Source organism: Callithrix jacchus, chromosome 13, assembly GCF_049354715.1.
Source record: "Callithrix jacchus isolate 240 chromosome 13, calJac240_pri, whole genome shotgun sequence".
NCBI lineage: Eukaryota > Metazoa > Chordata > Mammalia > Primates > Cebidae > Callithrix > Callithrix jacchus.
The window spans coordinates 79292900-79310890 of NC_133514.1; the positions used below are offsets into that span (position 1 = coordinate 79292900).

At 47.1% G+C, this 17991-nt stretch overlaps 1 protein-coding gene across 2 annotated transcripts in view; it reads left to right on the forward strand.

The window, feature by feature from the left end:
- The first annotated feature begins 1859 nt into the window (after nt 1-1859).
- MOCOS (molybdenum cofactor sulfurase) overlaps nt 1860-17991 on the forward strand; it is a 79082-nt gene continuing 62950 nt past the window's right edge. For both annotated transcript variants that reach the window (XM_002757174.7, XM_035270892.3), the window contains exons 1-5: nt 1860-2020; nt 9495-9584; nt 12299-12365; nt 13291-13932; nt 16347-16423. In XM_002757174.7, coding sequence (XP_002757220.5) covers nt 1879-2020; nt 9495-9584; nt 12299-12365; nt 13291-13932; nt 16347-16423 — 1018 coding nt within the window. In that variant the 5' untranslated portion in view covers nt 1860-1878. The remainder of the gene's footprint in view (nt 2021-9494; nt 9585-12298; nt 12366-13290; nt 13933-16346; nt 16424-17991) is intronic.

Genomic DNA, 17991 nt, shown 5'->3' on the forward strand with positions numbered 1-17991 from the left:
GCTCCCCCATCTGTAAGAGCTAACTCCTAGATCTGCATATTTAATTACTGAACGATCAGGACACTGTGTAAGAGTGTACACAGTGCAGTGCCTGGCACAGAGTGAGGCCCTGTAACTAGCTCTTGTTATTAGTGCTGCCCCAAATCACATTTACAGAAGACAGTCCAGCATCCAAAGTGCCTGCTTGCAGCATGGCCAGAAGGCAAGCAAATGGTGGGGTGGGCAGTGATGTAAATGAGTGAATGCCTGCATTCATCCATCAATATATTCATTCCTCCCCAAACAACTGTGGGTGTTTGTCAAGTAAGGTTCTGGCCATTCAGCAGTGAGGGAGAGAGCTGGGGTGGTTGGTGGGCAGAGGCTACTGAGGAATACAGGTGCCTGGGCATGGCCTCTAGCGCTGCAGTCCACAGACCCCGGGTCTCCAGCCAGAGGCAAATGAGCTCTCCAGCCAGAGGCAAATGAGCTCTTCCTGGGGCCTGGCCCAGAGAGCCAGGACTGCGAGCTGCAATCTCATGGCTCTCACGCTGGGCATCTGTATGCATCATGCATCAGTAAGGGTCTGAGGGCAACGGCGGCCCATACCCTGGGTGGCAGCTGGCCTCGATGCAGCACAGGTTGAGATCCTGGGGGCATGGGCGCCCTTCCCACCTTGTCCCCCGCCTCCCCACCTGTTTGCCTCAACGGCCTGTTGGCTGCCTGCACTTGGGCGCCCGCCTTGGATTATCTCAGCCTGCCTCTAGACAGCTTACCTCCACTGGGCCCCCAGCACCTGCTGTCCATCTGCAGCGGGTTCCCCACCACCCCAGACTTTGGATTCCTCCCGAAGTACCTCGCCTAGACATGCAGTACCTGCTTGCTTCCACCCTATTTCCAGCAGCGGGCTCCGCACCTGGAATCGCACGTGAGATTTTTTCCCCACCCTGCAACCTCAAGTCTGGGCTCTACTTCCTACACCTGTCCCCCCAACCCTACATTCCTCCCAGCACTTCCTGCGCATAGGTTTGGCCAGATCCTCCCCATTGAAGACAGAGTTGCAGTGCCCCCGGCGCTCTGGGAGCAGGTGCGAGTGGGGATCAGAGGAGGCGCTCTTCTTCCACTTTCTGTCCAGGACAGAGGCGGCTTTGTCCTAAGGCACTCTCCCCTCAATAGGGAGGGCCCGGCCACAACCCACGTGCGGGAAGTGCGGGGCGGGATGCAGGGGTGGGGAGGCAGATGCAGGAAGTAGGGCCCAGTAGGCGGTTGGAAGGAGGGGACGCTCATCTCACGCGGATCCCAGCTGCTGGGCCCGCTCCGAGGGATGCCCCCGACCTTCCCTGTTCCGATGGTGCGCAGCCACTGAGAACTTATTAGCCTCGTGGATCCCCAATCTTTCCCCTGTGCTCAGCTCTATTCTCACAAACAGCAAGCACACGCCCCGTTGGGTAGCACCCACCCGAGAACACCCCCAACGCCGTTCCCGCCAGGGCTGGTCCCTGCTTGAGAGGGTGAGGGTCCCAGGAGCCCTGCGAGAAGGAGGGTCGCGGGGTTCCAGGAGGCCGAGCACGAAGGAGCATCTTGTTGCTTCTTCCACCGGCCTTTCCGCGGGGCATGGCAATAAACTTGGCATTCCAAGAGTCTGGGAACATCTTCATAGGACCCATCGAGAGATTGTTTAAAAGCAGACACCCGCTCCCGCGCCCAGTTGGGAAAGAGCAGGCCAGAGGTGAAAGTCCTGGCATTTGCTCACAGGCCGGCCCCGCGGGGCGCCACACCTGGGGTGCGGATTCCGAGAGGCTGGAGGCTGGCGGCAGAGGAGGCGAGGCAGGGGCGGAGTCGCCGTGGGCCGCCCTCGCGCAAGTCCGGGGCCCGGCCAGCCTGGATGGACAACCCCGGGCCATGGCCGGCGCAGCGGCCGAGTTGGGGCGGGAGCTGCGGGCCTTCGCGAGGTCCTGGGATCCCAGCGCGCCGCCGCTGGCCTACGGCTACGGCCCGGGCAGCCTGCGCGAGCTGCGGGCGCGCGAGTTCGGCCGCCTGGCAGGTAAGGCTGGTGGGCGGGCAGGCGTGGGGGACACGCGGTTTCAGGAACCGACTTGGACGGAGCTTTTGCTCCTGGGGGCTACCTCATTTGGGGCGCATTTTGAATTGAAACTCCAGGAGGGACGCGTCCAGGCGTCTGCTTCGCAGACGCGGCTCCCGGAGGTCCCGCCAGCAGCCCCAAGACTTTTCCTGCTCTTACTTTTCGGACTTTTCAGTGGGCAGGACCAACCTAGCCCTGTGCCCCTTTCCCCTCCCTCCGGGAGCAGGGCTTCGATGGTCCTTGCCCTCCCTCGTGGGAAACTCCTCACTCTAAAAATCCTGCTGGGGCCGGGGTTGCCAAAGACAGCATGTCCAGCGGCCGTGACCCTTCGGATGTCCGCAGCGGGTAGGAGCGGCGCGTGGGCCTCTAGCGCCAGGTTAGGACCGCTCCTCTGCCGGCGCGCCAGGTTGGGATCCAAAGGCCAGGGCCTCCTGGCAGGGGCCTCCCGAGGCTGCGCGCTACAGACTCTGCTGGGGTAGCCCGTATTCAGTTTTGATTTTCGAAACCTCATTTTCCTCACTCTTGCAGCGTCAGAACAATCCCTGTGAGCTCCTCCACCTCGCTGGGGAACTAGGAGAATTAGCAAACAGTGCAATTTCACCTTTAAGAACAGGGCAAGCCTGTAAATTGGATAAGAGGACCAAGATCACATCGTGCCTTTCCTCAGAGAGGAAAGGGCTGATGAACTTGCAAATCAAGCTCCATCTGGCCTTGGCCCACCCGGCCCTCTGCTGTCAGCGTCCAAGCTTGTGACTCATCCCTGTGCCAGAGACCTTGAGTGCAGGGCTTCACTGAGCCCCAGAGCCGCGTGCCGGGCGGTCAGTGAGGGTCTGCAGGTGAAGTGGGCACGTCGTGGCACAGGGCACCTGCTCTGTCGTGATGAACAACTGGTGACTGCTCCCCTTGCTCGGGGCAGAACAGCAACCACGACTTAGGTTTCACTACTCGGGTAGCTGATTTCAGCGCTTTGGGTCACTTCCTGGTGTTGTGGAGGTTAACTATGTTTTCCCTTTGGGAGCTGTGAGGACTGTGGCCTCCTATGTGTCTCCTCTGGCTTCTTAGGGAGTCAGGAGGGAGAGCGGGGTGCCTTCTGCCAGCCTCTATTCCCTCCTCATCCTTCCCTGTCGCAGGATCACCTCTCCTCACCCTTCTGCTTTCCTGTTCTCTTTCTCAACTGCTAATTATGGAAATTTCCTACGACTGAGAAACAGACGGATACTATGAATGCCCACAGGTGGTGGGGAGGGAGGCTCTCCATTCTTTGAAGCAAGTTTTAAAGGCTGCCTGAGTAATCATTTCAGCACCACGCCTCCTTAATCCCCTAAATCTCCTCCAGCTGTGATCTCTCACTCCCACTATTGACCTACCTCTTCCCTCAATGCTACCCTGGGAAAGTAGAGCTATATTCTGGTCCCCTCCTGGTTTTATTCTTGTCCCTCAGAGAACAGCACTTTTTCCCTCAAATGCAAAATTGGGGTGTGTCAGCCAGGCTGGCCCTCAGAATACTGCTTACTGTATTTGTGGTAGTGTTGTGGGCATCATTTTTTTTGAGATGGAGTCTGGCTCTGTCACCAAGGCTGGAGTGCAGTGGCACAATCTCGGCTCACTGCAGCCTCTGCCTCCTGGGTTCCAGCAATTCTCCTGCCTCAGCCTCCCGAGTAGCTGGGATTACAGGCACGTGCCACCATGCCTGGCTAATTTTTGTATTTTTGGTAGAGATGGGGTTTTACCATGTTAGCCAGGCTGGCCTCGAATTCCTGACCTCACCTGATCTGCCCGCCTTGTCCTCCCAAAGTGCTGGGATGACAGGCATGAGCCACTGTGCCTGGTCGTGGGCATCTTTTATTTATTCAATGCAAGTTCCTCGTATTTTCTCTACTATGGTTGAAGCGGAGATTTGTGCACTAACCTAACGCCCCTCCCACTGCTGGGAGTCTTGGAACATGTCCACTTGTTTTTCTCCTAGAAGGGCAGGAAAAAAAACCAAAATAATTTTATGTCTTCCTCGCTCCTCCTCTCCCCTCATGAAGTTTTTCTGCCAATTTGAGAATTTCTCTGGTTAAGTGGTAGCTCAGGATAATTAAATACTTAAGGTTTAAGTGCTGAAATGTGTTATCTAACTATTTGGAGGGGAACTTCCTTGCTTTTGTGAAGGGACCATATCGAACATATGGATGTGTGTCAGCCTTCATGCAGAATGATGACTACTCACCCTGCTGGAATGAGAACTAAAGGGGGATGACCTAGACTTGACTCTGGAATTCTCTTTCTTGAAGAAGGTCTGATGCCACTTAACTTTGGGACCATTTTCCTGCTTCTCATAACAGCTACTCCTGTGTTCAAGCATTGGACTGGGTACTGCCATATACCAGTTCATTTAACCGTTGTCCCATCTTGCAGATGAAGGATCAGGGGCCAGAATGGCTAGTGGTGGAGGAAAGATTCAAGTCTGGGTTGATTGACTTGGATTCTATACCATTAACCCCTATGCTGCCTGACCTTCTCCTAATATTACATATATGGCTGATCTCACACAGATTTCCCACGCTTTTGTTTTTTCCTGCAAAATTAACTGTTGGACCCAAAGCCAAAGCAGCCTTTTTTCTCCAGTGGCTTCTTGGACCTGCAGAAGACTGTGGCACAGTGTGAGATGGTCCCCAGCAACTTCCAGGTCTCACCTGTGGCCTTGATGCCTGGGTGAACAAAAGCCTTTCTTTTGGTTTGGTACCTTTGTATTTCTGAATCTTTAGTAAAAGCAAACATTGTTTTAAAAGTATCTTTTTAGACTAGGTCATACATTTAACATGATTTGGCTCTGTGTCCCCACCTAAATCTCATGTTGAATTTTAATTCCCAATGTTGGGGGAGGGACCTGGTGAAAGGTGCTTGGGTCAAGGGGGTGGATTTCTTCTTTCAGTTCTCATGAGAGTGAGTTCTCACAAGATCTGGTTGTTTAAAGTGAGTAGCACAAAGTGGGTATGGTGTCTTATACCTGTAATCCCACTACTTTGGAGGCTGAGGCAGGCAGATCACTTGAGCCCAGGAGTTTAAGACCAGCCTGGGCAACATGGTGTAACCCCGTCTCTACAAAAAATACAAAAATTAGGCAGGTGTGGTGGTGCATGCCTGAAGTCCCAGCTACTCAGGAGGCTGAGGTGGGAGAATTGCTTGAGCCCAGGAAGTTGAAGCTGCAGTGAGCTGAGATCTTGCCATTGCACTCCAGCCTGGCCAACAGAGTGAGATCTTCTCTCAAAAAAAAAAAAATGTATATTATTTCTTTGGCCAGGTGCAGTGGTTCATACCTGTAACCCCAGCATTCTGGGAGGCCAGCTCGGCCAACATGGCAAAAACCCATCTCTATTAAAAATATAAAAAATTAGCCTGGTGTGGTGGCACATGCCTGTAATCCCAGCTACTTGGGAGGCTGAACCCAGGAGGTGGAGGTTGTAGTGAGCTCAGATTGAGCCTCTGCACTCTATTCTGGGCAACAGAGCAAGACCTTCTCTCTCAAATAAAAAAAAAAAAAAAAAAAAAAAAGGAAAAAGAAAAGAAAAAAAGAGTGAAGCACCTCCCCCTTCACAAGTGGATTCTCTCCCCACTCCCCGCCACCATATGAAGATGTGCTTGCTTCACCTTCTACCATGGTTGTAAAGTATCCTGAGACCTCCCCAGCCCTGCCTCCTGTACAGCCTCAGCAACTGTGAGTCAATTAAACCTCTTTTCTTTATAAACTACCCAGTCTCAGGTAGTTCTTTATAGCAATGTGAGAATGCACTCATATAACATTTAATGGTATCAGATTCAAAACTTGCCAAAGGAAGGTGAAGAATCACCAGGGAGCCTCCCTCTCACTCCAGCTGCAGCCACTGTGGCTACCTAGAGTCAGTTGCTGTTACTCATGTCTTGTGTATCTTTCCAGTGGTTGTCTATATTTATGTGTGCATGTGCATACTTTTTGAGACAGGGACTTGCTCTGTCGCCCAGGCTGGAATGCGTGATCATAGGTCACTGCCACCTTGACCTCTTGGGCTTATGCTATCCTCTCACCTCAGCCTCCCAAGTAGCTGGAACTATAGGTGTGCACCACCATGGCTGGCTATTTATTTCTATAGAGATGGGGGTCTCACTGTGTTGCTTATGCTGGTCTCAAATTCCTGGCCTCAAGCAATCCTTCTGCCTTGGCTTCCCAAAATGCTGGGATTATAGGTGTGAGTCACGGTATCTGGCCCTTACATTTTTTTTGGTAAACACAAGTGAGCCATATATTTCACCACCTGCCATCATTTGTGTTTAAGGTCTTTCTCTGTCATTATCATGCTAGCTTCTATTTTGTTCACTGTTGTGTCCCCAGCACTTGGAACAATGCCTGGCACATAGTAGATGCTCAATAAGTAGTTCTTGAATGCAAACACACCCAATAAACTAGGAATGAAGGAGAAATTAGCCAACTGATAAAGATCGTCTGCAAACCACCACCCCCACCCACCCCTGCCCAGCTAACATCATTCTTAGTGGTAAAGGACTGAAAACTTTCATCCTGAGTTTAAAACAAGACAAAGGTGTCTGTTCTCACCATTTCTATTCCACATTGTACTGGAGGCTCCAGCCAGAGAGATTAGGCAGGAAAACAAAACAGAAGGGATCCAGATTAGAAAGAAGCACAACTATCTCTACTTGCCAATAATGTAATTTTATATATAAAACATTTCAAGGAATCCAAACACAAAACTATTGGAATTTAAAAACAAATTTAGCCAAGCCACAGGATACAAGGTCAACATGCAAACATCAGTTCAATTTCTATACATTGGCAATAGATACTATGAAAATGAAATCAGGAAAACAGTTCCTAAGGTATCAAAAATAATCAAATACACAGAAAAAAATTTATCAGAAGTGTGACATTCACTGAAAATTGTAAAACATCATTGAAATAAATGAAGGACAACTAAAATAAATGGAAAGATATCCTGTATTGATGGGTTGGAAGACTTAATATTGTTAACATGGCAATAATTCTCAAATTGACATACAGATTTAAATGCAATTCCTATAAAAATACAGCTGCCTTTTTGCAGAAATTGACAAGCTGATCCTGAAATTTATATAGAAATGCAAGTTACTGAGAATAGCCAAGGCAATCTTTTTTTTCTTTTTGAGACAGGGTCTCACTCTGTCACAAAGACTGGAGTATAGTGGAGCAATCTCAACTCATTGCAACCTCCGCCTCTGAGGCTCAAGTGATTCTCCTGTCTTAGCCTCCTGAGTATCTGGGGTTACAGGTGTGTGCCATTACCACCTGGCTAATTTTTTGTATTTTTAGTAGAGATGGGGTTTCACCATGTTGGCCAGGCTGATCTTGAACTCCTGACCTCAAATGATTTACCCACCTTGGCTTCCCAGAGTGCTACGATTACAGATGTGAGCCACTGCTCCTGGCCTCAAAGCAATCTTGAAGAAAAGATCAAAGTTGGAGGAGTCACACTAACTTTCAAAACTTATTACAAAGTTACAGAATGAAGACAGTGTGGTATTGGCATAAGTATACACATATTGACCAATAAAATAGAATTTTGATTTAATAAATCCTAACATCTATGGTTAATTGATTTTCAATGGATATCAAGAGTATTCAATGAGGGAAAGAATAACCTCTTAAATAAGTGATGTTGGGTCAACTAGATATTGATATGCAAAAGAATAAACTTAGACCCCTACCTCATACTACATTCAAAAATTAACTCAAAACGGATTAAAGATCTAAATGTGAAAGAGCTAAAAGATTCTTAGAATAATACGTAAGCAAAAATCACTAAGACCTTGAATTAAATTTCTTATGACACCAAAAATATAGGCAACAACAACACAAATAGACAAATTGGACTTTATCAAAGTTAAAAAAGCTTGTATGTTTCAATGGACACCATCAAGAAAGTGAAAGGACAACCTACCAAATGAGAGAAAACACAGCCACACAAAAACTTGTATGCCAATATTCACAGGAGCAATCATGTGTAATACACAAAAGTGGAAACAGCCCAAATATTCCTCAGTAGATGAATGGATAAATAAAATGTGGTATACTCATACAGTGGAATACTGTTCTGCCATAAAAGGAATGAAGTTCTGATACATGCTACAATATGGTCACACCTTGAAAACATGCTAGGTGAAAGAAGTCAAACACCAAAGGCCACATATTGTATGGCTCCTTTTACATGAAATGTCCAGAATAGGCAAATCTAGAGGAGCAGAAAGTAGATTAGTGGTTATCAAGGGCTAGGGTTGGAGGCATTGGGGAGTGATTGGTAATGGAATGGGATTTCTTTTGGGGATGGATGAAAATGTTCTAAGATTAGTGGTGATATTTGTATAACTTACGAATATGTCAAAAACCACCGAATTGTATACTTTGATGAATTTTATGTTACATCTCAATAAAGCTGTGATCAAACAATCCATTCTACACAAAACAAAATATTTCATAAGTGAATGAATGGATTTCTTCACATTATATGTACTTGAAAATGTATCTTAGAGTTTGTTTCATGTCAGTACTTACTAGATGCTGTACAATGTTTCTTTATTTTAAATGCACATTGATGGACATTTAAGTTGTTTCTAATCTTTTGCTATTGCAGGGAATGGTTCACTGAATATTCTTATATTTGTGTCATTCCACAAAAACGTGGGTATTTATAAGATTAATTCCTGCAAGAGGAATTGCTAGGTCAAAGGTTGTGGACATTTTAAAGCATGAACTGATGTTGCCACATTGCTGAGTGTGAAGAAGGTGTACCTGTGCACGCTCCTACCAGCCATGTGAGCTTGTTTTGCACTCCTTCATCCACACAGGGAAGTATCCAACCTCTGATCTCTGCCAAACTCATCAGTAAACCATGGTATCTCATTTTCATCTAAATTTGTATTTCTCTCTGAGAAAGGCTGGAAGGATCATTTGCATTCCTTGTATTCTCAGAAGCTCTCCCTGCTGCATTGAGGTTGAAGGGTGCAGAGCAGTGTGGGAAAGTAGGATCGGGACTCTTGCCTCAGGGAATCCTTCCAGAACCTCCAGAACAGGGTATGAGTCATAATGTGAAACAGCTTTGCCGCAGTTCATCACAAATGTCTGCTGGGCTCCTTCTCTGTGTGGGATTCTATTCCAGGTTCATAAGAGTGAAGGGAGCTGATTGATCAGGAGGGCTTTCTCAGGGATTTAAAGATCCTTCAACATTAGAAGTGCAGTCCTTCCACCGCTCATGCCTACACTTGGATTAAGAGGCACATATCAAGAGGCTCAGGGAAGTCAGTGGCCTGGTGTTAGGTCTACACATGTTAGAGGGCATTGGTTGGGCTTCCCCAAACAAGAGTCAGGTAAAAGGACTGAAAGACTGATGAGAAACAACCTGCAGCTTTATTTTATGTTTTCTTTCAGGAACTGTCTACCTTGACCATGCAGGCGCCACCTTGTTCTCCCAGAGCCAGCTTGAAAGCTTCACTAGTGATCTCACGGAAAACATTTATGGTAAAGAAAATGCCTAAAATGAGTTTTAGTCAACTACATGAAGCTGATATACCTATGTATACTAAATGTTGGATTAATAGACCGTGACTCTTCTAACTATAAAAAGCTGAATAAGCCCAATGTCAGTTAGAGGCTAGGCAAGCACTCTGGGTCATTCTGTATTGTACATGTGTGGCTGAAATGGAGGGAGCTGGCTCAGGGACAGACACACAGGTTACTACCAGAAGAAGGGGCCAGTGTCAGGAAGGGCACAGAGATTCAAAGCTGCTGCGTTTGGTGGTGGTGAGTGACCCCATACAGTGCAGAGGGTGGGGTTGCAAGAGGGATGTTAATTCAGTCATTCACTCCATAACTGCATTGAGCCACTATGGTGTGTGGAGCACAGTGCTACAATGGGAACAAAATAAACACAGTCCCTTTCTTCTTGGACACTGTGGTCTAGTCCTGGAAGACAAGATCTTAAGTAAACTCCAAATAAATGTGATTACCAACTGTGTGAAGGATGGACAAAAGTTGCCTGGTTCCAGGGCAGCCTGTGTCTGCAGTGACAGTGGGCTTGGCTTATGCATGTCAGGGAAAGCTTCCTTCGGAGTAGAGTGGACTGGTTGCTGCAGGATGAGCCAGAATTCACTCAGACAAGAGGAGGAGAAGTGTGAGCAGGCAAGGTAACAACCTGAGCTAAGATGCTGTAGTGGTTTCAGGAAGCAGTCCAGGAACCCAGAGGGAGGGAAGGAGAATGGGAGAGGAAACCAGTGCAGAGTTGTAGATGATTGATCTTTGTTGCAGGAACAATGGAGAGTCATCAGTGTCATTTATTAGCAGCACAGCATGATCTACACATACCTTGGAAAGAAAATGTGAAATCATAGCAGCAGTAGCAATTGTAGTATTTGTGATGAGAATAGCGATAAAAAACATTTACCAGGTACTCGTTATGAGCTTTCTTTCTTCAGTCTCACAACAGCCAAAGAGATATAGGTTCTGGTATCACTCCTGTTTTATAGATAAAGAAATAGGGCCCAGAGAGGGCAAGTAACTAGTGTGAGGCTGCTCAGGAAAGACTGGAGCTTAGGGGAGCTAGAAGCTTGCTTTCCAGGCAGTTTAGCTCCAGAGCCCAAGCCCTAGCCTCCATCAGAGTGCCTTGATTCAGAATAGGTCTGTTATTCCACATTAAGGGGTTTGGATCTTGGCTCTGGGCAGCCAGCAGATATTTAAATCTGGTAAACAGTCTTCTGGGAAGGTGCCAAGGAGAGATTTATGCTGATTTTAATCTGCAATTTGCAGAGACCTGCAATTCTCCTTCTTTGACCTTTGCAAGAGTCATAACCGTGGGAAAGCCTGAGAGATGACAGAGTTGAGGGTGCAGGTGGTCCTAATGATACAACGCCAAAGCCAAGCAGAGGAGAGGCAACGAGGATAATTACCAGCTCCCACAGGTTACTAGCAATGTGGAAACGGAACATGTAGTAGCTGCAGTGGGCAGAAATCCAGTGTGATCTTTCAGTGTATTTTGGAGAAAAAAAAAACAAAAACATCTAGAACAAAAGGGCCAAGCCTGCGTTAATGAGCACATGTAGTTCCTGAGAATTGCTGGTGCCCAGCCTTATAGGTCAGGCCCTACCAAGGCCTGTCTGGGGGTTAAGTTTGAGGGAGACCATAATATTCTGGGACACACTTGGTGGGGATACCGAGAAGGAAGCAAAACTAGAAGTTAAGAGGAAGAGTGAAATTGGGAGGAGGGCCTTTATCCTTGAGAGTAGGTGGCTAAGGGCTGCACAGTGGCCCCCTTCACGTATTTGGAGGCCAGGATCAGTTATTTCTGCAGGAATAGTACCAGTAGTGGGGGTGGGATCTGCAGGACAGTAAATGGGAACTTAGATTAAGCTGCGTTCGTGGCTCTGCCTCATGCTTGGAGAAAAGGGCAGCCTCCTGAGGCTGTTACTGCCTTCTCTGGAGTTAATGAACAAAGCCACTGGCCACCTCTCTGAAACTTGGAGAACAGATTCTTGCACTGGCCTGCTTTTGAGCTGACTTCCAGCTCTAAAATATTCTTCCCGATCCTATTTGGTTTTACTAGTGAGAAGAGGGTTTTTAAAATTTATTTTTTAAAACATAAAATTTGCCAGCTAGGTACAGTGTCTCAGGCCTATAATCCCAGTGCTTTGGGAGGCCAAGGTAGGAGGATCACTTCAGCCCAGGAGTTCGAGGCAAGCCTGGGCAACATATCAAGAGCTTATCTTTACAAAAAACAAAAATTAAAAAATTTAGCCAGGTGTGGTGGCACATGCCTGTGGTGCTAGCTCTTCAGGAGGCTGAGGCAGGAGGGTCCCTTGAGCCCAGGATTTCAAGATTATAGTGAGCTATGATCATGCCACTGCCCTGTATCCCGGGTGACAGAGCAAGATAGCAAAAAGCCAAATCACTTTTTATTTTATGGACATAGCATATTTTGTCTGTTTGTTCACCCATTGATGGACATTTATGTTATGTCCAGAATTTGGCTTTCTGAATAAAGCTACATGAATATTCACGTGCAAGTCTGTATGGACATAAGTTTTCACTTTTGAGGGGTAGAAATCTAGGAGCAGAATTATTAGGTGATATGATAGTTTTATGTTGAGCTTTTTGAGAAACTGGGGAAGTAGGTTTGGAAGGAACACAAAAGAAGAGACCGTAAGTAGTGACTTGGTGGCCTTGTCTTTATAATCTGCCAGGTAATCCTCACAGCCAGAACATCAGCAGCAAGCTCACCCATGACACTGTGGAGCAGGTGCGCTACAGGTAAGCATCAGGGACACCTGCCTGACTGGGCATACCTAGGTGGACCGTCTTCCTTCCTAGGACTTGCCTGCATCCCACAAAGATTCTGAGTTGGTTTCAGGAGGATCACAGTAGGCTAAAAGGCAGTGCACGCATGATGACAAACATCAGGGTCAGAGCTCAGGAAGGCAGCGGGGAGTAGGTACGGTGTGGGGCAGATGAGATGCACAGGTGGGTGGCTGTTGGGTGGCTGTGAGGTGCACACAGCTGTTCTGTGTGGCTCCAGAGACACTGCAGTACAGAGTGACAGGGAGTGACCCAGGAGCCTAGGTCTTGTTTACAGAAAGAAGAAAAGTACTCTTTCTCTGGTTTTCCTTTTCATAAGAAGCTTTATTAGACATCTTGTTTTCTTCCTGTCTTTTTCCCTTTTTTTTTTTTTAACTAGAATTTGTATGTTAAATAGCTCTCTATACTTTCTATATATAATAGTATCTGGCAAATAATTTCCAGGTGGTACTTAGAATTATTAACACAATTTCAAGTTATTTCAAACTTGAAAGTGATACTGTTTTGCTATTAGGGTTGCCAAAATTAAAAGCAATGTAAACAGATTGATTACTACTTAAACCTTGTTATGTTAGAGCAGGTAGAAAGCACCAAGGAGAGAGGGTATTATCAACTCTGATTAAGTTTATTGTGGCCTTTTCTCATATGTAATTGGGGATATCCAGTGATATTTGGGAGTTAAGGGGATTTTGCCAACTGGAAGTCATTCCCACGGCTTCCATTGCCCCTGCCCTAATTTCACAGCTGTGACAAAGCCTATCTGGAGTTTCTGCTAGCCATGAAGGTAGAGCTGTCATAGTTAATAGAAATAAAACAGCCTGCAAACATTCAGCACTGGGCCTGAGATCCGGGGGTTGCGGGGATGCTGTGCTTCTTCCAGAATCCTGGCGTACTTCCACACCACCGCAGAGGACTACAGTGTGATCTTCACTGCCGGGAGCACGGCTGCTCTCAAACTGGTGGCAGAGGCCTTTCCGTGGGTGCCCCAGGGCCCAGAGAGCAGTGGGAGTCAGTTCTGTTACCTCACCGACAGCCACACTTCTGTAGTGGGCATGAGGAACGTGACCATGGCCATGAATGTCATGTCCACCCCAGTCAGGCCAGAGGACCTGTGGTCTGCAAAGGAACGTCGTGCTTCAGCCAATGACCCAGACTGCAAGTTGCCTCATCTCTTCTGCTACCCAGCTCAGAGTAACTTTTCTGGAGCCAGATACCCCCTGTCCTGGATAGAAGAGATCAAGTCTGGGTGGTTGTGCCCTGTGAGCACACTTGGGAAGTGGTTTGTGCTGCTTGATGCAGCCTCCTACGTGAGCACCTCGCCTTTGGATCTGTCAGTTCACCAGGCCGACTTTGTCCCCATCTCCTTCTATAAGATCTTCGGGTTCCCTACAGGCCTGGGGGCTCTGCTGGTCCATAATCGTGTGGCTCCTCTACTGAGGAAGACATACTTTGGAGGAGGCACGGCCTCTGCCTACCTAGCGGGAGAAGACTTCTACATCCCGAGGCCGTCGGTGGCTCAAAGGTAACCTTGCCACAGGGGAGAAACCAGAGGAGTTAGCAAGGTGGGGGCTGGTCTGTTTCCCCTGGAGGATTCTGCAAGGGGTAGGTCTCGCTTTGGGGCTCAGGAGAATTCAGGTTGCTTGCAGGGACAGCTGATGGTAGGGCTCACATCTGGGAGGCAATGGTTGGCTGGAGGTGACACAGGTGGTTCAGTGAACTCTGCTCCCATTTGAGGGCTTCTCCAGAGCTGTGAGAGGACCGGGGCCTGCAGCTAAGCACTGCATACAGGAGAGGTGAGAGTCCCTCAAGGGTGAGCTACCAGGTCTTTGCCCTCAGTACTGACAAGAGGTTGCAGCAGTTGAAACAATAGCTTTAGAAGGTGGCACCGTTTGGAGCAAGTCTGCCCACACATTGACAGCATAGCTGGTTCTCCAGCAGCTGGGATCAGCTCAGCCTGGCACTTAGCAGGAAGAATTGGGTAAAGCAGAGGCCTCCAGACTTGTGGCAGTGTTAGCAGCCTCTGTGAGCCCCACCGTGAATGAGTTACAGATGGAGGAGTCTGGGTGCAGGCTGTCACTTGCCCTCAAATGCCAGAGGCCTCTGCCTGGGTGGTTGGTATATGCCTCTTCCCCAGGCTGCAAGGGCAGGTGGTGTGGGTTATACCCAGGAATCTTTCAGATGGCGATGGCTGAGACCTGTAAGGTTGAGTGTGTCAAGGCTGAAAATGGTGGCTGACCCAGGGTTCTGCTGGGTCAACAGTGGGGACACAGGTTTGGGTAGGCAACTAATCACCTACAGGGGCCATAGAAGGCCTCAGGCCTAGATGGGAAGGGCTTTAGATCCCCCAGGGACCCCACACAGTCTCAAGGGTCCTGCACATAGGGCCATGGTCTTGACAATAGAGTCAATGTTAGCTGTGTAGGCCTGTGGCTGGACCTCAGGGGAGTGAGTTCCCACTCCTCCGCAGCACAGCAGTGAGGGGATGTGTAACTTGTTCTCTGTACCTCATGTTTTTTCTGTAAAGTAGAAATGATAATATTGTTCTTTTAAAGCTAACATAGGTGATGCATCAGAATGATGGGGATCAAGGTTAGGAGGCTATTTAATGTCTCTTTTATTTAGGACTTGTCCATAGTTGGGGGGCTTCTAAGACAGAAATGCGCATCTAAAACCTTTTGACTCCAAGTGTGATAATTTACCGTGTAGTAGAACCAAATGAGAAAAGAATGCCAGGCATAACATAATGTAAGTTACAGGCAGAACAAAATGATGCCTCAAATTTAATTTGGCCACTAAGGGCCCCTGAAGGCCAAGAGAAGTGGGGCAGCTCACTGGGGGCCAGGGTATGGTTGGGCTGGGGGGGATCAGACCTTTTCCTTTGATTCAGGTAGTTGACTTTACAACAGATGACACACCAATGTTCTTAGAAAGCTGAATATACTTATTTACCATTATCAGCCATTTTTTTTCCTTAGAAACTTAGGACCAGAACTCAAGAGATTTAATACTCAACCTAAAGTTTTTATTGAATGGGCACCTTGACTGTGTTATTAACTTTGTGTATTTTATAATTCAGTGAAATACATCCCTTGATAGAAACAAAAAACTCCTACTTTATTCTAAGAAAGAATCTATTAAGTATTTTATCAATATGTAATTACCAATTAATTAATAACTAGCTAGTTAAAAAATATTTTGTAAAGATGGGGTCTTGCTATGTTGCATAGACAGGTGGTTTCAAACTCCTGGCCTCAAGTGATCCTCCCACCTGGGCCTCCCAAAGTTTTGGGATAACGGGCATGAGTCACTGCACCTGGCCACCCTAGGAAATTTAAAGCAGCCCAAGAAAACTGCAGAGTGGGTCAGGGTCAGAGGCAGCCAGACAGGTCTTGGGGTACAAAGCCCCTTCTCCTGAAGGGGAGGGCAATGTTTTATAAGATAGCAGAGGGAAGGTATTAATAGATTACAGCTGTATCAGTCCAATTTCACACTGCTGTAAAGATAACTACCCAAGACTGGGTAATGTATAAACAAAGGTGGTTTAATTGGCTCAGTTCTGCATGGCTGGAGAGGCCTTGGGAAACTTACAATCACGGTGGAAGGGGAATCAGGCATCTTCTTCACAAGACAGCAGGAGAGACAGAGAAGAGCCCAGGGGAACTTCCATTTATAAAACCATCAGATCTTGTGAGAACTCCCTCACTATCATGAAATGAGAACAGCATGAGGGAAACCACCCACATGATCCAATCACCTCCTACCAGGTCCATCCCTTGACACCTGGGGATTACAATTAGAGATGAGACGTGGGTGAGGACACAAAGCCAAGTCATATGAACAGCTAAGCCTAAAATCTAAACCACATTATATACCATAAAATGCACATGAAATGCATTGGCCACAGCTTGACCTGTTCTCCTCACCCTGTGGTTATAGATTTGAAGATGGCACTATCTCATTCCTTGATGTGATCGCGCTAAAACATGGATTTGACACCCTAGAGCGCCTCACAGGTCAGTGGATGTTTCTAACCATGTAAAATTTCCTCCTGTTGTGTCCTTGAGGGGGCCCTGGCTCAAGTGTGATTCAGATGAGGGAGACAGAGTCTGTGGACATGACTGGCACTCCATGCAGCTATATTTGATTCCAAGTAATTTCAAAGCTACTTCAGAGAGCAAGAGAATGAGGTGGGGCTTTTTGGACTGTTTTTTGTTTTGTCAGCTAAAATAACATTTTAACAGGTAGAAGACATTCCAAATCAGGAGATTGCTAGCTTCACAGAATGGAAGAGCCTCCCTGGGCCCTGGGAATGGTTACAGATCCTGAGGCCTTTACCTGCTCTTGCCTTTCTGGGTCCTCCCCAGTGCCCCATGGGGGAACTCTGCCTATGAATGAGCTCAGAGAGGTTAAATGCCTTCCAGGCCAGGGAGCTGGAAACCAAGAGGGCTAGGATTTAACCCAGATCATACTGATGCCTAACCATGAGCTCCCAACTGATAGTCTTCATGTGAGGCATGCTTTCTTTCTTTGCCAGTGCTCTTTTATCACAGGAAGGGGATCGTTCAGTTCCTTAGCCTTAGTCCAATATTAAAGGCAGACGGGGTGAGTGGGCATGATCCGGGACAAAGGGAGGAGTCAATAAAGACAGGCACTGAGAAGTGAGCACTTTCCAAGCAAAGATATTAACAGCGCCCCCAAACTTCAAGTGACAGAGTCTAACAGGGCTGGGCACCTCTGAATACAAAGATTGACTGTACCAGTCCACAAGATGGCAAGCCCTGATTTTTTTCCTACATAATTGATCCTTTTTTTAAAAAACATAAAAATTGTGGTAAAATATACATAACATAAAATTTACCATTTTAACTATTTTTAAGTGTGCAACTCAGTGATGGTAAGTACATTCACAATGTCGAGCCACCATCAACCCTGTCTATTTCCAGAACTTTTTTTTTAATCGTACTTTAGGTTCTGGGGTACCTGTCTGGATCATTCAGGACTGTTGCATAGGCATGCATGGCAGTGTGATTTCCAGCCTCCATTCCCCCGTCACCTATATCTGGCATTTCTCCCTATGTTATCCCTCCCCAACCTCCCCACCCACTGCTGTCCCTCCCCTCGCCCTCCCCAACAGACCCCAGTGTGTGATGCTCCCCTCCCTGTGTCCATGTGTTCTCATTGTTCAACACCTGCCTATGAGTGAGAATATGTGGTGTTTGATTTTTCTGCAGAACTTTTTTTATCATCCCAAACAGAAACTCTGTACCCATTAAACAATAACTCCCCTATTCCCTCCTCCCCCTTCAGCCCTTGGAACTACTTTTTGTCTCTGTAGATCTGCCTTTTCTCGGTAACTCATATAAATAGAATCATATAACATTTGTTTTTTTGCATCTGGCTTCACTTAGCACGTTTCCAAGGTTCATTCATGTTGAAGCATGCATTCTTCATTGTTTTGTGTAGTGTTAAAATGATTTAAACATTCATAAATAAAAACAGCAAAAATTTGTTTAGAGAAAAAAATTGTACATTTTGTGATCTGTTACCAAAGGGTCTGAATATCTAAATATTTAAGTCACAT